Raw genomic sequence first — 26,248 nt, 5'->3', positions numbered from 1 at the left:
TGACAACTTTATCTATGGTATTATTTCAATATTCAGTTCACTTTTTTCCTTTAGTTTAACTGCTCTGAGACAAACCTTAACTCTCAACATATTATTAAGGAATATCCTTGGAGATACCCAGAAAAAGGTAATTAAATTAGCTAAATAATTTAGGTGAAAGACTGACAAGAGAAGCCACCTCTGTGCATTTATAGCAGAGAGAAATGAAACAGTGTAACTAAGGTCTTGAGTACCATCAGACCTTACCCAAATTCATACAGATCTTGGACAAGCTAACGTTGTGTCATAAAAAAGGACAAAAATATTTGCAGAAATGTCCAGATTATAAATACTTAATATTTATTATCATTTTCTCAAGAAAGGAATGTATCTCTATAACCCAAATATCAAAAAATGATTTTTCACTTGGTTATAAAACACATTTTCTTTTTATAAAATACTGTGAAAACAAGAGAAATATTGTAAGCTTCCCACAGAGTGTCCTATTATTAATACAGTATTGGTCTAAACTGCTGCGATTTTATTTTGGGAACATTGTTGTAGTAGAAATTTTTCTGACAGAGGAGGCCGACTGAAACTTCCATTTTTGCACAAGACAGATCTTTCCTCTCAAGCACGCTTCAGTTGCAAGTAGCATAGGAAATATCAAAACAGAGGCATTAACTCCAAATAGTCCAGTGCACAGAGCACCCTGTGCATGGCTTTACAGCCACCAAATACACTGCAAAACACAGGGATCAAAGCTGTGCCCATTACCTGGGGTTGAGCAGGGAGCACAGCCTTCATCCATAGGTGATCATGCTCTGCAAGCAGGCAATCATTGCACCTGAGCAGCCCCAGCCCTCCCTGGGACAGGATGCTCAGTACCCCCAGCCAAAATCTAGCAAGGGGACATAGTGCTCCAAACACAGCGGCGCTTTTATTTCTGTTCTCTTTAACTAGATTAAACTTAGTCACAAAGCCAGTGATACTAATTTCTTGTTCTAGGCTTCACATTTTTTATCCTCCTCAGACTGTTAAGCATCTGCATAGCTTTGATCAAAGTACTTTCACAGACTTCAAAGGGACAGTAGCAGGCTTAACCTTAAACTAAGTGTGTAGGTTATCTACTGAACCATGGTTTCAGGTGGGGTTCTCTGAACTGGCAAGAACAGTCCGTGCCATACAAAAGTACAACTTGTTTGCATAGTGGTAGCCAACAAATCATACCTGCTGCATTTGTTCTTCCTCTGAAAATATCGTCATATGCCTTCCATTGAGGAGTCACCTGGTAGGCATGGATGAACACCACAAAAACCACCACCAGGCACATCAATGGCACCAGAGCAGCGGTAAAGAGAGCAGCATAGGCATTTGGAATGAAACACCTGATGGAAAAAAAAGGGGGAAAATGCTGTTGATAAGCATAAGAGACACCTTGAAAGGCCATAAATAGAACATAGAAACAATTATTTTTGTAAAAAGGCGTGCTTTACAAAACACAAATTCTTTAACTCTGTTCCCAGAGTAACCTTGAGAGATTACTTTATGTTCTACTGGTTCTTATCTCATCATCATATCTTAAGGAGTGAAGCTTTTGCTCCTACAGTATGCATGTTATGTTTAGCCTAAACAATGAGGAAAAAAATTAAATTTGCAATGAAAAAATTATATTTTAACAAACTACATGCTGCAATATTCTTTTAAAGTGGCCATTCTTACTCACCATTTTCTAAAAGGACATTTTGCAATTTTCTACACTTAGTTCCTGAAAGCACAAATTAAATTCTGAAAAATATATTTTTTTGAAAAAATGAATGAGTCCTAAAGACAACATAACTATTCCTTCTCAAGTTGTTGGAAATTACATGTCATTTGCTCATAGAAGCCAAATGCTCACTCCCTCTCCTCTTTTTTCCCGTGAATGTTCAGTGTCTTCTTGCCCTTTTCATTTATTTAAGTTATAATTATTTTTAAAGATGTGTCAGGAACATGAATTATCCCTGAAAGAGTCAAATTATGCATATATGATGATGACTTGAAGAAAACGGAGATGATAGTTACAGAGAGCTCTCAGGGGTGTGAGAAATGAGGGTTTTCTGTACTCTCCCTGGAGACCAGTATGTGCTTTACAGCCACTGACCTACTCTAGAGATGACGCACAAGAGAGCAGCCCAAAGGACGGCATGGGAGTCAGTATGTCTGGAGATTATGTGGTCACTGCTATCCCTATCAAGAGGGTGTGACTTACCCAGGCCTTCTCTTTCTCAGGTCAGCTCGTCTAAGTAAGCTTACCGTTGATGCTGATACATGTCTGAGAGAGGCCTAGCTACATGTTTCACTGACATACCTGGTTGGATAAATCACCTGGCTTTGCTTAGCTATACCCTCATACACTGCCAGAAAGTCAAGATTGTATCCCATGTCATCTCTTTCAGAACAGCAGTCATGCATACTCAATGAATCCCCCCAAAAATTCCAGCACAATCTAGAAACCTTTCACTGCTCTCTGCAGAATGTAGAGGCTCGATGAGACACCAAGTTTAGACATCATCTGATTACATAACTGAACAAGTAAGCATCAGGGAAAGTAGGAACTCTTCATTTTAATTCAAAGTGTTTGTTCCTTTCCTCATGGAAGAGATACTTCAGTCCTTTACTCATCTAGGTGGTCTTCACTGGACTTTGTACAGTCTGCCCGTGCCCCTTTTGTACTGAGAAGGCCAGAACTGAACCCAGCACTCCAGGTGTAACTTCAGGAGTGCTGAGTAGAGGGCAATGATTGCCTCCCTTGACCTGCTTTCAACCTGGTTTATATGGGACACAATGTCCCATCCATTTCATCTTTCCAATTTTTCCTGTTTCTTGGGTATGAAAATTATTTTTGTTCCCCAAATGCAATCTTGAGTTGGCTCAATTAGCATTAAGAAATGAAATCATATTACCACAACCTGTGCTGATTTTAATAATTAAACTGAAGGGAAGAATCTTAGCACAAGAATAGTCTTCTATAAAATCATATTTATGTTCTGAAATATGCATTTTTTTCAGCTTGATGCATTTTTATTTTTCAAAGATAATATATACTCTAAAAAAATACCAGAGTTTCTTGAAACTTTATTGTGAATGCTCCTTTGTATTCAGATAATAAAGCTGTATCAAAATGAAAACCTACAGAGATGGATCACTTTTACTAATACCCTTGGGTATTTGCACTAAAAAATAGACTGAAAAGTACTGCAAAAAAATACACAAAGTCATATTAATCAGCTTACTTTGGATTTTTGTCTTGAAGCAATGGTGTGCAAGTCAATGACAATCACATCATCCTATAAGATTTATTCGTATATAGTAAAGTGATGATATATGTTGACAGATAAATTTTATTATGGAAATCAAATGTGATAAAATTATAAGGACCAACTGCAATGATTTATTATACTTAATATTGGGGACACAGCTATTATTTCATTACCATGACACATTTGTCACATGGAACTACTGTGTATTGCATATTCCTAGCACTGGATAGGAAAATTAAAAAATACCCCAAAATATCAGCTAAGTTAATATTTCAGAACACAACTACTCTACTTTAAAAGGCCTGGAAAGACTGATGTAGAGACTTGAAAAACTACATCATTACAAACCTTATTTGTCTGAAGATGTGCATTATTTCCTGCAGTATAGCCTTCCAGCAAGTTCTTTTTTTTAAGACCCTAGATTTCTGTAAGTTATTTGTTTTGTTTGTTTTGAATTTGAGTGATAGCAAAAAAAACCCCTAACTAAACAACCAACCAACCAAAAAAATCTATCCATTGAAATACTGCATTTTGCAAGAAAGAAAAACAAACAAACAAACAAATAAAAAAACCCACAGAAAACCAACATCGGTAGCTTCTTCAGAGGTTCTCATTCTATTGCAAAGATTCCACGATTTCCTAGTAACGCTTCCTTTTATCAAAATGTATATTTTTTTCTCCTCACTGTTTCGAGAATTTTTGCTCCCAGCTTAAGTCTCTTCTAGCATTGAAAAGACAGTTATTTAGCTTTTGTCCCAAGATGCCATAAGTCTTGCCCTTCTTGACTATTGTTATCTGACTGGAGGTTCCAACTTTGTTCTGTGCTGATGATTTTTGTTTTGATCACTGACCTTGCTGATGTCTAATTTTGTTTTGATTGCTATAAATATCTCTGTTAAATTTGTGTGAGGATTTAAAGAATGCAATTGTATGTCTCAAAACACTGTCCCCATAAGAAAAGCCATCACAACAGGAGTTAGAGATAAACATCTTTTTTATAGAAAGCTGATAACAGAAACTGATGGAACATTTAACTAGCCCCCATAATTGCTTGTATTTTCAGTTTATCAGTTTTTGTGATCTGTTTGTGTTTTCATTGACAGGAACTTGTTGGGAGATCAAATATTAGTAAGATTATATAAGAAAAAACACTTAATGTATTGTTAGTTTGATTTTTGCTGAGTTTGTCTTTTTACTGAAAAAACGAATGGTGTTGGAAAAGCTTTTAGTTTTGTCTTATGAATGTATTATTTTATTTCAACCAATTGAGAATTAGAAAATTCAACCAAATTTAGCAGGGGAACTGTTACAAAAATTAATGCATACTGGAATCATGCAAACATGATTAACCATCTGAGTTCTGCCCCAGAAGGCTTTTTTTTATCATGACTTGGCTAAATTTTTCAGAAACATCAGAAATATTAATAAGTAATCTAAATGATCTTGACAAAACAGAACAAACCATTATATGGGAGGTGACTGAGTGCCCCTTCCTAAATTAGAATGATGGGCAGCCATAGACTGCCAATATCCATGACTAAATGCGTCATGGATAAATCCAAAAATCCTTTTACCAGCTGTCAAGACCTGTAATTGTTTTTGAAAATACTTGTATTGTCACCTTAGTATGCCAGATCTACTGTTAAGTTTCCTAGCATGTGTCCTAAGAGAATATTTTAACCTCACCTCACTTCTTTTATCGACTCTAACCAACGCGGTAACTATAGTATACTGTGCACCACACACGCTTCCAAATAGTGAGTGCAATTTCCTGTAGCAGTAATTGCAAAGGAATGTAATGAGAGCAATTTGCCCACTGAAAATATTAAAAAAAAAACTAGTAACAATAAAAGAAAAGTAAGAGAGAAAAAAACAAACTGAATTTGAAAGGGAATTAATTTCACTTATTGTGACCCCACAATACCCACAGCTTTTGCTATGTGTCAAAATTAAATCACAACAGAGCTTAAATCTATTCTTTGGAGAACTGAATATAGGCTCAATTTAAAGATGTGTTTGTCTAAAAACCTTTTTATACAAGAACCTATTTTATACAAGAAATTTTTTGCATTTTGTATGAGAACTTTGTACTAAAACTTTATTTCTCATGGTGTGTAGGATTACCCAGTGTGGGTAAGAGTGTCAGTCCTTTAAAGTCAGAATATTCTGCAATTCTGTCAAAATTCCTCCAACTATATGTTGATGTACTTGAGAAAGAACCCTATTTTGAAGCCTTTAAAGTACGTGAAGGCACATCCTCAACAAACCCATTCACACTTGTTCCAGTGTACAAAGGTAATCAACTGTGCTGCAAAACCTGGTCATCCCCTTGAGTCTTGGCTGACTGAGAAAATGAGGTTGTAATACTTGATGTGTATTTGTACGGAATTTAAAAATCAACACTTGCTGCGTAATTCTGTGGCTAATTTCAAGCCCCAAATGCACTTGATAGACACCTGAACGTGAAAGCCAAGCCACTCCAGCACATTGCTTGGATTAGTTTGAGGATATTCTGATGAAAAGTGACTGAGCCTAACTCCGCATGCTGGTCTAAGGTGCAAGATAGTGGTCCCATCCATTTGCCCAAATTGTGTCTTTCGCTATTCATCAGCAGGAAGGACATGACAGATACTTACTTCTCCTAAGCAAAGCTGAGAATGGAGTGGTAACATATGAGCCCCAGATATGGTGGGGCAAAAGACAGGTTTTAGGTTTAAAGTAACTTTAACACAGCACCAGTGGGTCCTAGGAAATATTATGTGGCAGGTACATGCCTTCAGTAATGGACCGGATATGAATTAGAGATCTTAACATGCAATTCCAACAAGTGTCAAAAACGGCTTTACGAAGTCAGTTGATACTAAACAGGCTACTACTAAAGGAACAAGGAGTATACGGAACCCTAAATCTTACTGAAACTGAATGCACTATTATCATTCACAATGCAATGTCATTAACTGAAAAAGCTTAAGCCAAAGTGAAATAAATGGCTAATCAGATGTCAGAACTTTTCCAATCATTCTAAGCCTAAGATTGGCTTCAGGAAATTAGCCCCAATACCTGGCTAAAGTCCATATTCTAATCTTTGTGACTCACAAATTGGGAGCTGTGGCTAATGAGGATTGGGTTGATGATTACAATTGGATTTGTATACTTAATAATTGGAATAGCTGTTGTACATTTTATGATTACTAGCATTATTACTTCCGTTGTTTCTATCTTTTCTCCCTTGTCCTTTCTATGCATATATCACCTCCATGGATAACCCACAAACTGAGGAAAAGTCCCTGGAAGACAGTATTTGAGCCTTGGGGAGGTGTGAGGGCTTAAAGAATGCAGTCACCTATCGCAAGACACTGCCCACATTAGATAAGCCACCACAATGGAATCTGAGATAAGCACAAAACAGGAAGACATTAACTCAAGGCCTAATGAAAGTTAAGATCTGGAAATAGTACACCAGACAAAATTCCGACGTGCAGACTGTGAGCACCTACCTAAGACTTATCTGGACAAAAAATACACACAGTGAAAATTGTGAGAAAGGATGAACATGTCAATAAAAGTTGTGGAAACAGCATCTACGGCCTGTGGATACCCCAGACTCTGGCTGTGCAAAAGTGGTACCTTCAGGTGAGGAACAGGGAGACCCCCACCACTGAAGACCAGGGTGTGGAAGGACCAGTGGGATGCTGCAGTAATTTATGTGGTGAATACGATATCTTTTTATCATCTGCTTAATCTCTCACTCTATTCCTTGCCTCCTTATTCCCATCTCCCACATCTTCCTATTCTTTTCTGTCTCTCTACCTCACATTTACTGTTAAATTAAATCTGCACTACTGACTTTAGAATATGGTCTCACACCTTAAATTGAGGAGAAGCATCTCTTATAATCAGATCATAATACTTTGACAGTAAAATATTACCGTTGGTTGTTTCTCTTGCACTATTCCCATCTAAACTTATTCAACTTCATCATATTCAAGACCTCCCCTTCTAACATCCCAGTCTCCTATTTCATGCATGGTGTCACTTTAATCAGTACTTTTTATTCCATCTCAAATTTTTCTAACGTAACAGAAAAGAACATAAAGCACATTTTCAAAACTTCTGTGTTTCTCTGTATCTGTGAAAGGTCTGTTCTATGAAAGAGACTAAAAATCTGTTCTATGAAAGAAACTAAAAATAAATGTAGAAATGTCTTTAGTATGCTTCTCCTCCAAGGTATGATTCCATATCAGTATGTAATGATTTGTTAATATTTTTACAACTGGAAAAAAACCCATAATATTGAAACTAATCAGCTATTTTTCCTTCAATATGAATCAGTAAGACATTTAATCTACCTTTTTTTTCAGGCCTCAAATTATGAGAAATAGGTTTAGTATATAAAATATTTTTCCGATGACTATGGCAGATGTTCATTTAATTTAAATTGATAGTTTCATATACAACAAATTTGGAAAGATTAGGGAAAATTAAGAGATACCTTTCCCTTGGAAAATATGTAACTTCAGAAAATCATATACATTTAAATCTATACATTGATTAAAATTATATCACCTATTGGCCAGCCAGAATCAGTGTTTTACCTTGATTTTTCTTTTTTCCTCCTCAAATCTATTAAAGCAGATTTTTCTCAAGGGGTTAAAGCATGCTATATGACACTTCAATTGTTTTAGTCCAGTCTTCTGTGATCTCTCAAAACATCACACTTCCTAAAATCTTGAGAGGTATTTGAGCTACATATGATATGGAAGGCCATTCCTTTTTTCTGTTTTTTCCTAATACTTTTAAAGGAAACACAAGAAACAACTGACAAGATGTATACTAGAGCTGTTAGCACAATTACATAATTAATATTTAAACAGGAAAAAAAAATAAATAACAAGCAACATTACTAAGGAAATTACAATTGTTAAAAAATGGAAGGACTGACATTCTTTGTTGCCTTCTGAGCAGCAAATATTTAAAATGGTTGAATTTTAAAATTGCTCAATGTGGTAAAAGAGTTTCATTCCACAATTACATAGTCTTGAATTCCAAGGACAATCTCTTTCGACTTTATCTTGAAACTATAAAGAGCTAAATTTGACAAAAAATTGCAAGTGTCCTTATCTATCAGGTGTTCTGAGACAGTGAGCTTTACAACAAAATGAGAATAATATACTTTTACTTCAAAATGGTACTCAGGAAAACAATGGGTTTAACAATTGTCTGAGACCAAGTCAGCAGTGGACAAACCCTCCAAGTAGACAAACGTATTACCTATTGCGGTGTCAAAGCTTATTCAACCTGATGAATCAATGTGATCAGATTATGGAGTTCCACTCTTCATTTTTTAATGTTGCAACAGTTATCCTTTCCCATAAATACATTAAAAAACAATATGACAATATATTCACAGAATCCTAGAATGGTTTGCAATAGAAGGGATCTTAAAGTTCATCTTGTTCCAGCTGCGCTGCCATGGGCAGGGACACCTTCCATTAGATCTGGTTGCTCCAAGCCCCATCCAACCTGGTCTTGAACACTTCCAGGGATGGAGCATCCACAGCTTCTCTGGGCAACCTGTTCCAGTCCCTTAACATCTTTACAGGAAATATATTTTCCTAATAACTATTCTAATTCTCTCTTTTATTTTTCCACTCCCCTGACAGGGAAAGAAATGTGGACATTTTTGTTGTATGTAGGGTTTTTTTCTTTTTTTTTTTCTTTTTTTTTTTTTTTTTTTTTTTTTTTTCTTTTTTTTTTTTTTGGTGTTTTGTTTTGGTTGGTTTTTTGTTTGTTTGGGGTGTTTTCTGTTTGTTTGGGTTTTTGAGGTTTGTTTTGTTTCTTTTTTGTTTGTTTTTGTTTTTTTTGTTTTTTAAAAGCAAAGCTTATGCTTCTATGAAGTGATGTGGAGAAAACAATATGGAAAGGGTAACATTTCTAAGCCAAGCTGATAATGGGTAACATTTGAGATGGTAGTCATTAGTTCTTGAAGAAATTCAAGCCACATTAGAGAAAATTCTGTTTCTAAAGTAGGCAAGATTCTAGAGATTTCTACATTATAAAAAAAATTCACACTGCTGAAGGCACACGGCCTTAGACTTGTAGTCCTCAGTCAATTTCATGCAGTCTTCTATACACATAAGCAACAGTTCATGCAACACCCTGGAAACAGACTTCACACTTTTTCAAACTGAGTGAGACTGAATTAAAGAGTGTGGCCCAATTTGATATGCTTTATGGCTACCTTGGAGGATGGAAGGTGGTCTAGCATTTATTCGGAGGTTTTTATGACCTTTACAGCACAAACAGGAACTACATGTGTAACAATGCCACCTTTCATTGCAGTTAGCATTGGTCTGAGATATAACTATGGAATAGTTAAAAACAAGTGAGAATTTGAAAAACTTTTTGAAGTGCCATCAGAACCGACATACTGCTCTTGTGAGTCTTTTACTAAAGGAAACTGTACTGTGACTGAGAACAAGAAAGCTTTGCTCTCTCTAAAAAACTTCTCTCCATGTTACACTCTTCATCACTGATGCCTGATCTCTGTTTAGTGATTAAGAAAAAAATCTTCTCCAATAAACCTGTTTCACTGCTTCACAGTGTTTACTGAGACTATTACCCAATGTTAAACTCTTTATTTATGCAGTATACATAGGTTATTGTTGCCCTGATTCTTTAGCCTTCTGATGATGTTTACATATTTCTAATGGAGTCCCTCACAAATGTAACATAAACAAGTAGATTGTTTTCATACCAGTCTGTGTTGGACTGGTGAACTAGGGTCAGAGAGGTGTTCCTCTCATCTATTTATCCTTGATCAAACTCCAAAACCTATTTAAATCCCAAATCATAATAAACTTCCTCTTTCTCTGCTCACCTCTGAACCTGAGTGTGGTTCTTTTGTGTCCCTACCGGTGACATCTGGTGATCTCCGACTGTGGGGATTGCAGTGCGTGGAGTCAGCTTTTAAGGTAACAGGGCTTGTTGGCGACTTGCCTTTTGCAAAAATGGTATTCCGAATCTCCGGGCTTGAGGCTTTGGCCTTGGACCTTTGGCAAGTCCTCCTGGAGCGGAAGAGGCTTTCTGTTTCTAGTGATGATTTTAGCCGTTTGTTTTATTATTGGAAACAGTATGGATTTTTCCCTGAGCCTCAAGAGCCATTTCACAGGACGAGTGGGGCCGATTTTGCTTCCACATCATCCAGGCTTTATCTGCAGGTTACAATGCAGACCTGGAGGAGTTACTGGAGCTCTGGAAGCAATGTTTTGATGTTATAAGTAGTTATGTGAGCTCGGAAGCTCCCGTGGGAGCCTGGGTCTCCCCTGGAAAGGTTTCCAGCTTGGATGCCGAGGCTGGGGGGGAGGAAGAAGCGTCCCTCTCGGAGGCTGAGACAGGCTCCGAGTCGGAGCAGGGGGAGGACCCTTCCCTTTCCCCCAGGGCGCTGCGCTGGAGGATGTTTCTGTCCCTGGCAGTGAGCTCGGTTCCCCGCGGGGGGAAGACGCAGCTCCCAGCCAGCCGGTCGGGGTCCCGCGGGCTTCCAGGGAGCCGGCCGCGGCGGCCCCACTGATTCCACCCGTCCCCCCGCCCAAGAGGCTGAAAAGCGGGGAGGTTTCTGCCCCCCTCGGTGCTCTCCTGGTGCTGGGGGAGGGGACGGGGCTGAGTCCACCCGTCCCAGCCCCAAGGAGAAGGAAGAGCGAGGCTGGAGTCCCCACCAGGGGCGGCTGTGCCTGGCTCGGTGCCAGCCTCTGCGCCAGCCTCTGCGCCTGCACAGGTCGCGGTGGACCCGAGGGATGGGCAGTCCGTCCCACCCTGCGCGGGGCGGGCGGCACCCATGGTGGGTCTCCGCGTCGCAGATGGGGGGGCAGTGCTGGCTGCAAGGCCGGACCCCTCCTCCCCTGCGCGGTGCCGCCTGGCGTGGAGGGTGACATGGCTTGGGGGGGGCGCGGGCTGGGTGGCCCAACGTCGGATCCTGCCCCACGTGCGGCTTTTCCCCCGCCAGCGCAGCCTGCTCCCCCACAGCCAGGCCAGTCTCGGGCGGTGGGGTGGGGCGGGGTCGCGGCTCCGCAAACCACGCCCCTCGCGGCGCCCCATTCTCCCCCCGCCCTGGATTGGGGGGGCCATGTGATGGGCTCGATCCGTCCCCTGCTGGGTCCATATGTCCCGGCTGGACCCGTGGCTGTACCGAGGTCCCTCGTCTGGGCCGCAATGGCCAGCGCTTCTGCCCTGCCGACAACGAAAGGCTCTGCCTGGGCTGGAGCACCCCTGGAGCCAGCGAGCCCGGCCCCATCGACTCCCACGGAACCCGGGGCTGCGGCAGGGGCCGGTCCCACGAGATGCGCTTTTAGCGCAGGCGGGGACATGGCCACCAGGTGTCAGCACCTCCTTGGAGTGACCACGATTGGTCAATTTGTTTTTTGAGTTTTCTGTTCACAGGACAGAGAGCTGGTGGCAAGAAGACTGCTGTTCTGAAGTTACTGGGCTGGGCTCAAGTTCACTGGACTGTTGTTGTGGCCTGAGACTGTCCTAAAACGATTTGTACCCTGTCTGTTTCTGAAGGGGACATCATGTTTCTTTCCCTTGCCGCTTGACCTCTGGAATGAACTCTGTCTCAAGACGCATTCATTGCCCTTCGGGACTTCGTTCAGGAGCTGTTGGACCAGGATCACCTGGATTTTTGTACCAGTCCTGGGACACTCCTGTTCTCTGCATTGCAAAGAAGTCTGGGAAATGGAGGTTGTTACAAGCCCTCTGAAAAGTTAATGCCGTGGTGGACAGAATGGGGATGTTGCAGGCTGATATCCCATTGCTACCATGCTTCCCTCAGATTGGCTGATCTTCATTGTGAATCGGAAAGATTGTTTTCTTGTGATTCATTTGTATCCTACAGGTATCATTGGCCGATGGAGATACATGGTCCAATCCCTGGCACATTTTGGACTGGGTCTTCCTGCCCCATCAGGTGCAATAGATGGCAAGTATATAGTTTGAGCTGATTGCTCTATTTCAGCCGCAAAGGATGGCAATCACTTTGTTTGAGCTCATTGCTCGATTGATAATTAAGTGCAGGCAATTGATCCCAAAAGTGCGGATTTTGGGAAGGACAAGATAGGCCATTGTTACTTGGAAGGATGGATCTCAGTGTCAAGTTTTGGAAGGTCATGAGGATGGGTCAGACCAATTGGGTGAATTGAGGGCTGCTGTCATGGCATTTCCAAAATTTCCCAGGAGCCTTTCAATTTAGTCACGGATTTTGCTTCTGTGGCCAACATGGCACAGCAGTTGGGTCATTCAGTTTTGAAGGAAGTCAGCAATGCTGCTTTGGTTCATTTGCTGAAGACCCTGTGTTGCTGTGTTGTGTGCCAATTTAAAAAAAAAAATTCTTTAAAACAAAAACGGGGAATGCAGGTTTCACCCTGCATCCAGTTGATTGGCAAAGATTTATATGCCATCAAGCACCTTATGGTGCCACAGAATTCTAATAACCCTGTTGTGTTGAAAGCTGGAGACCGTGACCAAATGAAAGGCAGCAAATGGATGAACCATGGAGTGACGACTCATACGCAGACGATGTGAGTGTTCACTCCAATGGTCCTTCAACAAGACTGAACATTGCTCATTTTTCTTTTTTCCTATTTCTTTTTTCCTAATGCAAAAAGGGTGAGATGTTCCCCTGATTCTTTAGCCTTCTGGTGGTGTTTACATATTTCTAATGGAGACTCTCATGAATGTAACATAAACAAGTAGATTGTTTTCATACCAGTCTGTGTTGGACTGGTGAACTGACCACTAGGGTCAGAAAGATGTTCCTCTCATCTACCAATCCTTGATCAAACTCTAAATCCTATTTAAATCCCAAATCATAATAAATTTCGTCTTTCTCTGCTCACCTCTGAACCTGAGTGAGTGTGGTTCTTTTGTGTCCCTACCGGTGACAGGCAATGTCTTATCTGAGCCAACATGGCTGTGGGAAACGGATCTTTTCCTCGTTTGCTGAAACATTTCTTTATACATTTGTAAATTGCTACTATTCTCCTGTATGGTGTTCTTTCAAATGAACAGCCCTTCTGTCAGTTTTTCTGGAAGTGTTTTTATACTTAAGACTTTTGCTGGTATCCTTGATCACACCACTTAACTGATGCATTTATTAAGGATTACAGCATGTTTGAAAGCATTTCTTCTCAGTACTTGGCTTCTCGGCAGAAGGATTTTATGTGTTCTTAAGATTGAATTGCTTAACATATGGGTTGAAAGTATGTCTGACTTTATTTCCATAGCACAAAATTGTTGATTCATTTTCAGTTTACCATCCACAATACACATGAGCTCTTTCTATGGTGAGCTGGTAAAGTGCCAGTTATTCCTCATCTAATTATTCTTGGGAAGATACAATTATTTCCACATGTTATCACTAAACGCTGTACTATTTCTTCAGAAGAGATCTCAGATGTCAATAACACTATGAATTTTAATTGATTTTTAATGCACTTCCCCCCCACCCCCCCAGCTTTTTGCTATGGTAAATTTGAATGGACACTCCTGTATTGCAGGCTTGTATTATATGAGATAATAAAAATAATATGGTTCAGTATATTAGTAACCAAGGCAGATGTTGAAAAATATTTAAAGGGCACTATAAAGTAATTATTCCTTAAAACATTTCATCTAAGAATTCTGAAAACCTGAGAACTGTTGACAGTCTTTTTAAATATGTCTTGGAATATAGTGAAGAATTTGAGATTACTAGATATATACTAATATTTCACTGGAGTCAGAAACCAAACTAAAATAGGAGACATGCTAAAACATTCAGCTCATGATCAAGATTTTTTTGGACAACAGACTACATCAGGCAAACTTGATTTCATTTTTTTATAAGTTTACAGGTTTGGTTTATAAATGGACTTGAGACTTCTTACACTATGTACATTACAAAGCAGGAGGCAATACAAGGAATGTAGTGTAAAACACACTGCATACCTAGTACACTCAGTAGCTAGTTTTATTTCTGCAGAATAGAATCTGGAAATTACTACAGACCCCATTAAGAATGACAGGAGCTGTAATTATACACAGTTCTAAAGAAGTAAATTAGAAAGAACTGGAAAGAATTGTCTATTCTGCAACATACATGAGGTAAACGTTCCTCTCTAATCAGTCTTAGAAATACCTCACAGTGGCATGCTGAGCCTGTGCTGTGGTTTAATCCTAGACAGCAGGTAAGAACCAGTTGCTTACTCCCCCACCTGCCCTCTCAGTGGAGAGAATTGGAAAGGAAATGTAAACCTTGTGGATTGAGTTAAGAACTATTTAATAATGGAAATAAAATAGTATAGTAATACTGAATATGATGACAATGATGATGATAATAGATAAAGAAAATTATAGCAATATTAACAATAATAATAAGAAGAATGAGAGATAGTAACCGAACCTGGAAGAAACAAGACACACTATAAAACTGCACATCACCACTAACTGATGTCCAGTCCATTCCTGAAAAACTAACTGTCCTCTTCCAGGTGACTCTCCCTGTTCATATACTGGATATGATGGAATATCCCTTTGGCCAGTTCATGTTACCTATCCTGGCCATGGTCTCTCACAGCTTTTTGTGCAGCACCTCACTGGCATTGAACAAAACAGTGAAAAGTCCTGTTCCTAGGGTGAGGACTATGCAGCAACAGCCAAATCATCAGGGTGTTAACAACATTATTTTCATCCTGAGTACAAAACACACAGTGCTGTGTAGCAGCTACTGTGAAGAAAATTACATCTGTACCAGTCAAAACGAGGACAGTCTGGTTTTGGCAAATTTCAAAACCACAAATTGAATGACAAAGTTCACATGAGAGCTAAGAAGGCCACCAGAGGTCTTATACGTTTGTTCTGCTCTGAACACATGGGAAAAAAATATTTCTAATATGTTTTGATTTGTTTGGTTTGTGGGGTTTTTCCAAATGGAAAGGGACAATTACCGGAAAACTACAAATAGGCAAGGAATTGGCAATCTACAAGTAGGCAAAAACCAAAATTAGAATACTCCATGTTGTAATATATTTTGCTTGCTGCAAAACACAAGCTGAGGAGCTCAAACTCTATCAGTATTGGCAGATGGCTATCAGAGTAGTCACAGGAGGGATTGTCTGTATTTAGCAGACTGAAAATGATCAGGATTGGGCACCTTAGAAGAGCAACCAAACAAAAATTAGAAATGTACTTTCAAGCCCAGGAACTAATGCTTGGTGAAAAAAACCCACAAAAAATACTTAAAGTATATGCCTTAAAATGAAAGATGTTAGACAGATCTTGTTTCTTTATTTGAAGGATTTTTTTCCTATGAAACCACTGAGGTTCAGTCCTAAGCCTTCTTTTCTGGTGAACACTTGTGAAACGTGTTCTAGGCAACAGAGCGTTAAGCCTAGAATGAAGATCAGCTGAGCTTTTTTTTTCTTTTCCACTGTAGATATTTTCTCAATTTTACTCCTTTTCTCTCTTTTCCTTCTCTCCTTCCTTCCTTCCTCCCTTTACTTTTCCCTTTCCTTCTCTTCATTACCAATAACTGCAAGCAATGCACAGGAACAGGATGGACAAGCTATGCACCTGCATATATACAGAGAACTTGTCTAGTATGATTTTTTTAGCATTCTTTTTGCTATTTATAGCCATTATCAACTAAAACATTGCACAGTCCAAACTACATAATAGAAGAGTAATCCTTCCAGTGTCCAAGGATGAAAACCACATGTACAGCTCCAGTCTAACGATGTAGAGTTTACTCTAACCAGTACCCAAAGTAGCATTTATCAAAAATTTTATTTTCACCGCTATTACGTCTTCTGCATTCTGCTACTGGTTAGACAATCTCTCTCTAAAGATTTGCATAAGACACAAACACAAGAATTCTAAAACAACCCATCAGCAAAGATTTTCTTTTTGTTGTTTCTTTTGAAAAGGGTAAATTGTATTCCAATACAGTACCCACATGGGCAACCAAAGCATTACTATTTTTCCCCCCTAAGCCTTCAGAAAACAACCTGTTTTTCAGATGTGCTTTGAGTAATAATATCATGCAAATGGTAGCATTTAGTAATCATGCTGTATTTATACTTATTATATATTAAGCATAGGCTAAAGAGGTAAAAATTTCCAATTTGCATCACAGACAGAAAACTTAGTGACATAAAATAATTTTTACATTAGGCTTTTGAGAATGATAGTGTAAGGTCAAAAAGCACAATAAAGGGATTACAGCTACCAGGAAAGTACTTAGACAGCCAGGACTCTTTGTTTCTATAGATGCATTTGCATAAAAGTATAGCTTAAAAGAACATTTGAAACCAAAAGTTGGTTCAATGTTGACACAATATGTCTACTCAGGGAAGTAGAATCTGACTTGATGAGGGACACCCACTAGAATAGACTTAAGGATCTATAATCAAGAGTAGATCCTCTTTCCGTCCAAAATTCCTAAGTCTGTTTTGCATCACTCCAATTCAGGACTCTTAAAACAATGCCAACACAAAGGTTGTAAGAGGTCATTATGGATGAATCTAGGTAAGATTTGACTCCTTTTATCCTCTACAGCCTACCAGCACTACTCAAACCCTACGTCAGGCAGGCCTTAGAGCTCTCTGGTGGATTCCTTTTCGCAGGATGCCAGGTGCTCACCAAGCTGCTCTATCACTCCCCTCCTCAGCAAGCCAGGGAGGCAGGGTGGGACAGTAAGTAAAATGAAAGAAACCTCATGGGTCAGATAAATACAGTTTATTAAAGCAAAGTACAAGGTTGCATGTGGAAGAAAAAGAAAAGACTTGTGGTCTACTCCCCATCAGAGGTGATGGCCAGCCACTTCCCAGGAAGCAGGACTTAAGCATGTGTAGCATTTGCTTTGTAAGATGAGCACCAAATGTTTCCCCTTCCTCCTCCTTTCACCTAGGTGTTATATCTAAGCAGACAAGATATATTATGGAATATCCCTGGGGTCATCTTGGGTCATCACTCCTGGCCATGTCCCCTCCTAAGACCTTGTTCACCCCTAGCCAGAAAACTCCAGCTACTATAGAGAAAAAGTCATATTAATATAATGTACTGCATGCAGTTACATAATGACATACATTAAAAGGAAGGCTATGGATACCTTGGTCAAAATATGACTAAAAGGCCACGGCAACTTTACTGAAGCTGAGCATTAATGGTCAGATGCATTCTGCCTTTCCCACATCTCATTATTCATAACAACCTAAGTTATTATATTATGAATAACCTTGGCAAGTTTTAAAAGAAGTGACATCTTGAGTAAATTGAACACTGTAAGGCAAGATCAGTGGTATTGTGACTCAGAAGGACCCAATATGCTGTCTTTCATGACTCAGGCCTTCAGTATGAGTACACTGAGCTAGAACCTCCAACTGGGATGACTTTTCTACAGAACTGAGCAGGGAAGAATGATTTTGCATTGGTCAGCAAAAACTACAGCTGCATCACAATAATCTAAATTTAACTTGGGAGGCTAGAGAAGTTGTTCATGCAATGGAGGCTGACTGAAATGTGGTCTGGGCTTATATTTTGAATACTTTCTAATATGCAACCTCTTTTAGCAAGAGGTTCATCTCAGGAAATTTTTTTTTTGTATACCCAGCAACAAGAAAGTGTGTAATAATAGGAAGGAGCTATCTGATTTATATTTGCATTGAGGTAACTCCAAAAAATGGTCTGATAGGGAGGTGAAAGCAGCACTGGTTTATGACTGAATCAAACAGTGATATGGGAACTTTCTAAGAGGCATGACACAGCTGACATTTCACTGTCATTTCACTGTCATTGCCTTGGCAGGATATGGTTGCCACGAGCTTTCCTACATTTTTTTGGAAATTCCCTGACACTTCCTTTTTCAAAAAAAAAAAAAGGATTTTCAAACAAACGGCATGCTTTACCCATGTTTGTCAAATTATGTGGACTGCATCAAATTTTAAGCTGAAGTCTGATTTTCCTAGTTCGAGTTGAGATTATAAACCAGTTCAAATTCCAGATTCATTTAAAAAAGTCTTAGAAATGTATTTGTTATACACTGGTGTCGCCCTGATTTTCAGCCTTCTGATGACTATTTACATATTTCTAGTGGAGTTTCTCACAGATGTAACATAAACAAGTAGATTGTTTTCACATACCAATGTGTGATGGACTTCTGAGATGACCACTGGGGTCAGAGGGGTGTCCCCTTTGTCCTCCAATCCTGGACCAAACTCCAAATCCTATTTAAACCCAAAAACGACAATAAACGGCCCTTTTCTTTCCTCACTTCAACCTGTCGGGTGAGTATGGTTCTTCCGTGTCCCTACTGGCGACACACTGGAAATTTCTAATGAGACAATTTAAGATTTTTAAATTATATTTATATATGTATGCACTCTTCTGAGAAATAATTTCCTGATCTCTTTCCATAAAATTATAGGCAGCTGTGAGAACTGGGTCCAAAACAATAAGAATTGGATTCTTAAATCTTACTGCACTGGAATTAGGAGGTGCATGATGATTACAGATGTTTTAAAAAAACCTTGGTACTTTGATGGAGCTACATTTTATGAAGAAAAAAAGTTTTCTAATATTAGTGGGTTCCAGTCCCCAGGAATGATATATTGCGTGTAAAGCAGCTCTGAAATTTAAGGCGACAGACAAAACAGCTGCAAATATTACACTTCTCTCTGCATTATATATATCTGAAGCTATTTAAATGTCAGTTCCTGTTGCTTCTAGTTCTGAAAAAATAAGGGTTTTTTTAATTTACACAGTGAATTTGCTAAAAATAAGTAGGTTTTCCACCAGCCAGACAAGACATTTAGGAAAGCTAAGAAAATGTCAGGTAAAAGAAATTAGAAATTGAATGAAATGTATCCGCATTTTAAAAGATTTCTCAGAGTTTGTTTTTTTTTAACCTAAACAATACAGTGTTCATTGAACTTCTACCATAAACTCATGTTGGTGCTGTTATTGATAAGCAAAGAACACTAATACAAGTAAGTGTCCTTGCTGATAACTGAACTAAAGGCACCCCTTCCTGTTATTAGCAAGGGCTTTTTAAAACCTTGTCTCAATTCTTACCATCAAACAACATAGCCACAGAACCTCTGTCTCTGGATGTTATCAGAGGTTTTTGCAATGTGTAGAGTTATGTATGTTTAGGGTTTTCATAGTGCCTTGTTTGCCCCTGCTCAGCAAACAGACACATCTCTCAGCACAGTGTGTTCAGGACAAACCGCATGGAAACGTGGTGTTTCTGCTCTGGAGCATGTACCAGTTTGCTTTCTCATAACCAGCCTCAAACACCTAAATTTGTGAGTTTGCAGAGTGCAGAGGCTGCACCCCACTTGTTGCACTTGAGTGCTCCTGGCCCCATCAGCTCTTTGTTAAGGGGTTTTTCCAATGCAGTATTTTGTTAGCCACATTGTTGTGCTGCAGGAACAGACTTGGAGCTAAGCTGCTTCTTGCAGCTGTGTGTGCAGAGATGTGAAACACTGTGCAAACACAGCCTCTGCCCCACAACACCTGTCAGGCTGGAGCTACAAGTGCACTTCTGCGTACCTTCACAAAAAATCTTATTCTCCGTATGATGTGCAAGTTCTTTATAAACACATAGCCATGATGCCCTACCAGCTGTTTCCCATGCTATCTATCTTCCTCCATGTAAGAACCATACAAATTTTGGTGTGCAAATGTCAAAAATTTCTGGTTTAGTTTGCCCCATTTACCTAAGAGAAAGAGTGTGTAAGAACTCAATTCAGAGGGAAAAAATCAACCTATAATTTCAGCAAAACGATTGAAAAAGATTGTATATACCTAAGGAATTATTTTGAAATAGAAAATGAAAAGGTGAGTGGTTTCCCCGTAGCACCATCTAAAGAATTCCAACATAATGTTACTCTTGCTTTTGTTTGATCACTTTTCCTCCAAAGGAAATGGGGATTTTCTCTGGAACACTGAACACCATCTGCTCATGGGTCAAGCTAAGCAAGTCTCAGATGACTCATAATAGCTACCCCAAAGAATCCCCTGCAGCTGTGAAACAAGCCACACCCTTGTACAAGTGCATTTTGAAATGCCTTTAATCAAATACTACTGCCCCAAGCTGAACACAGTTAGATTGATTGTTTTGACTTAGTGCTGCACTTGGCCTCAGTCACCTCACCAAGATGATAGGAAAATGAATAACCCAAGAAATCTTTTACAGCCCATAAAATTGTTGTGGACGTTGTTTGGTATGAAGAAAAATTAAAGCTGCATTTGTGTTTGATGAATTTAGATTAGTTTATGTCTCATGCAGATTAACTCAGAGATAGGTCCATATGTTTTATTTCATGTATAATTCCACATTATAATTATTTTCCTTATATTTTACAGATAAGTTTCAATTGAAATGCAAAATATTTTATAATAGTTGTTCCAGATTTTACAGAGTGAAAATGTGCCATCAACCCTTTGGGATTATTTAGTTTCCTTTTCATTTCTTTTGTCTATGCAGCAAAAGAAAGAAGAAAAAGAATGAGGGAAAGAGAAGGAGGGAAAAAAGGTAATGAAAAGACAGTTAGACTGTTTTGGTTAAGAAATGTAAGCTCAGAAGCTGCAGTATTAGAATTGCCAGAAATTAAGTCAAGGCTTGCCTATTCTTGTTTCTGTTGGGACAGACTGTCCCAACAATTTTTTGAAAGTCAAATCTACATCCATGAGAATTACTCCTAGAAATTTGATCCTATCATCTTTACTGACATGTCAAAATTTATTATGAGTATCATCATACTCATTAATGGAGGTACCCACAGAGTAAATACCAATGATAGAAAACATTGGGGAAATTCCAATCCTTCATGAGTAAAGGATGAAGAAATGCCAAGATGTTGTTTTGGAACAGCACAGAACAGAATCTTCAGAAGATTCAGTCTGAAAAGCAAAAAAAAAAAATTTCCTTGTTGCTCTCTCCTGCTTCTGTTATTGTAGAGCTAAACAGTTGGAGAAAGGGAAAATGAAAATGTCTAAACAATGTTTTTCTATAATGAGAACCCAAACGGTCATCTGCTGTTGTTTTAGAACACACCTCATTCTGTTTCAGTCTTCTCAAGCTACAATCCTCTGGAAATTTCTCTGAACAATTTTAGATCTAGTTTTTTAACCTTCATCTTTTTATTTTCTTTGTCTTTGTCTTTTTCTTTTTTTCTTCCTACTGTAAAAGTTAATACTAAGGAAATACAGTTACCCAAGAAGAAGCAGCAAGGACCCACCATACGCACTGCATTAATATAGTTGAGACTTCTAAGGCACTGGAAGCTCTGGAGTTCCCAGGCAGCTCATTCCAGGAGTCCCAGAAGACTTGCCACCTTCAGCATTTGACCAGGAAACTAAGCTGACAGAAACCTACTTGAAATCTCTTAGGGCAAGGTTCTTGCTAACACTGCGATTTTAAAACTACATAAGGAGTTATGTGTCTGATTTCAGTTAATTACATTGCTCCTGTTTAAATCTGAGGCTTCCTCCTCATGTGTATGAGTCATTATCAATGGCTTTGAAACTACGAAGTTGTCGCTATTTTTCTTTTGGTTTTTACTATTTTACTTTTTACAGTTTTCCAATGCAAGAAAACGTTTCCCTAGTATTATAATATCTTACTTTTCCAATGCATAGTCTAAACCAAGAATTTAATATAAATCTAGCAAAAAAGAAGACACTTCCATGTGCAAACTGTCAAACATAAATGAAGCTCATGTTCACAATCCTGCCCTTTGGCAGAAGAGTAGCATCTGCAAAATACATTTTTTCAGTTGTACTATTTTTCTCTAAACCATACTGACAATTAAATGTAATACTAATAACACAAATCAGTCTGCTAAAGCTACATTCCTTTTACTCATATGTATCTTAATACAGATCAGTGAGATACACCTTTACTTGCTGGGGCATTTACATTGGGCAGACAAGAGCACCTTCCCAAGGTGCCTTCCCAAGTACAACTCACAACTCATTGCACTAAATACACTAAAATTTACTTCATGGAACTAAAATCTGAGCACAAAATTGACTGGTTGCAGAACAGCCCTGTGGTGAAATTAAAAAGAAAAAAAAAAACCCAAACAAACAAACAAAAAACCCAACAAAAAAAAAAAACAACAAAAAAACCCCAAACAAACAAAAAAAAAACAACAACAAAAAAGCCTCACCCAACCAAACAAAAATCCTATTTTTTTCACCTCTTTTTTTAGAATGATCAAATACAAGAACGTATATGGACTCAGTTTGTCAATATCAATGGGGTAGTTGGAACTAGTGGCTGCCACTGATCTCACTTTTGCTTATCTTTGCATTTCCCAATTTATTCTGGCCTGTTTTGTGACAGCTGGTGTGTAAGCTGCATAGATAAAATTTGCCATAACAGACCCCAACTCAACCAGCCTAGTTTGTTAGAGAATAGAAGTAAACAAGTCCTCGGGTAAAACATTGATAGGTTGGATTTGAACTCAAACAATGGACCCCAGCCAATCCCATTCAGTTCTGAATGCAGACATCTAATTGGCCAGTGAGCTGGGTGGTGTTAATATCTCCACCAATCAAACATTCAAGCACAGGAATTTTGAAGCCCCTATAAAAGGGGGTGTCCATCAATAAACATTGGCTGTTGTAGAATGAGCTTTGGTGTGTTCAGTCGTGTGCCTGTCTCCAAAACTGCAACAAGGGGTGATCCTGATGGATACAACAGCTGCTGCGGTAGAGCGGGTAGACCAAGGGCAGTGTGGAGAGCTGCCTACAGTGTGGAGAGCTGTCTAGAAAAGCAGTGTGGAAAGCTGCCTAGATCCCAGTGGAGAAGAGCAGCATAGAGAGCTGCAAGCAGCATAGAGAGCTGCAAGCAGCATGGAGAGCTGCAAAGCATGGCATGGAGAGCCTTGTAGGTCTGGACCCCTTGTCAATAGAAGTACACGGCCGGGAAACATGGGGGGATGGGTTTCAGTGGAAGAAGACCCAGTTGTGAAAGTATGAACCCTCCTTTTTTGGGAACAGGGAAAGCTTTGCTAGCCTTGCTCACATGGTCTGAGAACCACAAGTTGGATGTAACTGAAGGAGCCACCCTTGATTTGAAAACTAGGGAGCAGACTGGGAAATTTCTAATTGAGGCAGCCTCCATAAGCAACAAAGCTGTCATTAATGTTGTAAAGCTCTGGAGGCTTATTGTGAACTTGTTGAGGCAGTTAAAGACCAAAAGTGATGCAAGGGTGGCAGTGGGGATCCTGCAGGCATCACCCACCAAGGTGTGCAGCAAGGATGGGGCATCGGGCAAGGCAAAGGGAGGCCCGGGTGCCACACCAGATGGGCGGAAAAGGAGGACAGGCAAGACAGCTGTGCCACGCCACCACGGCGCGCCGGTGGAGTGCTCTGCAGCCGTGCCAAGCCATGCTGCCATGTTGTGCCAAGACGCTGCGCCGGCGGAGCACTCTGCAGCCATGCCGCAGCACTGGCCAGCCCCTGCAGCAACCCTCCTGTCACCTGCACCGACCATGCACACGCGGTCAGCCGAATTGCTAGTGCCAGAGACGCCCTTCATCACTATGGATGTACTCGGACCACCTCTGTCTGAAGCTAATTGGTTTGGCTCCAAGACTGTGCCTATGGTCCAGCCTCTGCTTGGCATGCCCATTTGCCACCATGCCTTGTGGGCAGACTCTGGATCTATGTTAGCACGGGTACCCAGATGCCAAACCACTCCCATACCTGGAAGTACCAGTGGGATGCAGGATCCCAAAGCCATGGCACCATGCACACTGCCACTGCCACAGCCAGGCCTGGGACCACCACAGGGACACGGACTGGCAAGGGACTCGAAAGACACTTATGGAGGGCACATGAGCCATTGCCCCTCTGCTGAACCTTGAGAGAACACCACCGCTGTGCTGCCAGCAGCTACGCCCAATTCAGTCAGCATCTGGAGACAGGTAAAGTGAGCAGCAGTCATGAGTGGGGATTTCACGGGTGCAGATAAAATGAATGAACCCGTATGAGGTGGCTGGGAGCCTAGGGACAGGAAGGCTGAAGCATACCTAGTGCTGAAAGGCAGTGGAATTTCAGTGGCCGGTTCTTTCTGAACTGAGTCAGCTCACTGCAAAGCATAGGCTGGGGTCCCCTGGAGTTGCCAACATGCTGCAGTTTCTAACTGCAGAAGAAGTAACACCTTTTGATATTAAGCCGCTCACAAAATTGATACATATACCCCAGTCCAACATACGGCTTTCAAGTCCACTTGGCGATGCATTGCAAAGGAGCAGGAACTATGAAATCTAAGAATTTCTTAGCAAGATCCACGTTTTGGGGCAGGGGTTCCTCAGCTCTGAGGATTACCACTGCTGGAAGACCCACAACTCCAAGCATTGGTGCTGCCACAAGTAAGACTTGGAAATGCTCTGTTTAAAGTGGCAAACATGGCTAATCCGACCCAAAGATACTCAAAGATCAAACAAGGGGTCAAAGAACTATACCTGCAATTTATAGAAAGACTGCAGGATGCCATGAAAAAACAAATTGTAAATATTGAGGCCAGAAATCAATTAATTTTACGATTGGTAAGGGACAAGGCTAACAAAGATTGCAGGCAAATCATAGAACTGTTCCCAAATAAAAATCCATCTTTAGATGAAATAATAAATGCTTGTGCCAAAGTCGGATCAGAATCCTACAGCATGTCTTTGTTAGCAGATTCTATTGCAGCTGCTGAAAGACTGACATCTCAGTGCTACAGATGTGGACAACAGGGCCACATGAAAGCGAACTGTTCCCATAAGCCCATTCTACTGGGGACATTTCAAGGACAGAGGAATGTAAACATAAACTGCAACCAGTGTGGGAGACCTGGTCACGTGGCCAACATGGCAGACAGTGCAAATCCAAAACGCATGCTAATATACAACTTCTTAAAGACCAGGGAAATGAGAGACCAAGTGCGAGGGGGAGATATGTGCTGATACAAGCATCTTCCTGACTTGCTGTGCAAGATTACGTGACCAGCTCACAGGGAGAACAAGAGGATCAGCTGGAATCGATGTTCCCACCTCGATGTTCCCACCTCAATCCCAACCATCATAAATACTTTCAAGGTACATAAGGTCCCTCTCAAGGCCCTGGGGCCCATAGGGACAGGACTGAATGCATTGCTGATTGGAAGATCAGTGCCACTCTGCAAGGTATTTTTGTACACCCAGACTCTGACCATACAGGACAAATACATGCCTTTTTATCAACCCCTATTCCACCCGTGACTATCCCTGCAAAAATCCAAATTGCTGAACTCATCACTTTTAAGTCCTCTGTCCCAAAACCAGATTCTGGGGTGTGAGGAGACCAAGGCTTCGGGTCAACAGGAGAACCCCGGGTATACTGGATTAAGGTCGAATGTGATGGAAGACCTAATATGGTTTGTACCATCACAATGCCTCAGGCAAGTCCCTCGCAGGTATAGGTGTTTATGCTCTGCTCTACATCCTGCTTGGGACCAGAAGCAACACCTTCCTGATGGCCCCTCAGCAGACGTCCTGGAGCACCGTGTGTTGTGGTGCATATCGTGGAGCAGTGATTGAAACAACATGTGCACCTGCTGCATGGAACTCTGGGACTCTTAAGGTGACAATTTATTTAGGGATTTTATCTATTTAAAGATATGAAGATATTATATATTCAAAGATATGAGGCCATAAGGAGTTTATCTATTTAGGGACATGAATCACAAACCCCAACTAAGACAAATTGTTTCTCCTGTTAGTAGGTTTCTCTCATGGTTCTAAATTTGAATGTTCCCTGTTCCTAATGTTAAGTTGTAATTTGCAACTTGTAAGTAATGAGCCTGTGGCATGCCATCTTGAAAACTTGTATTGCTGTTAACTGCCTTTGACAGCTCCTGGATGTGGATGTTGCAACTCCAAGGATACATGGGATACACCACT

At 40.1% G+C, this 26,248-nt stretch overlaps 1 protein-coding gene across 1 annotated transcript in view; it reads right to left on the bottom strand.

The window, feature by feature from the left end:
- Window positions 1-401: 401 nt before the first annotated feature.
- ADGRV1 (adhesion G protein-coupled receptor V1) overlaps window positions 402-26,248 on the bottom strand; it is a 223,856-nt gene continuing 198,009 nt past the window's right edge. Inside the window, exons 86-87 of the mRNA XM_066182497.1 lie at window positions 1,210-1,367; window positions 402-439 (exon numbers count right to left, since the gene is read on the bottom strand). Of these exons, the coding sequence (XP_066038594.1) occupies window positions 402-439; window positions 1,210-1,367 (196 nt within the window). The remainder of the gene's footprint in view (window positions 440-1,209; window positions 1,368-26,248) is intronic.

This window comes from Chamaea fasciata, unplaced genomic scaffold (assembly GCF_029207755.1).
Source record: "Chamaea fasciata isolate MVZ Bird 193981 ecotype frontalis unplaced genomic scaffold, bChaFas1.0.hap1 SCAF_4, whole genome shotgun sequence".
Lineage (NCBI taxonomy): Eukaryota > Metazoa > Chordata > Aves > Passeriformes > Sylviidae > Chamaea > Chamaea fasciata.
The sequence above is the reverse complement of the archived record's forward strand: the minus strand, read 5'-3'. Positions and strand labels throughout refer to the sequence as shown.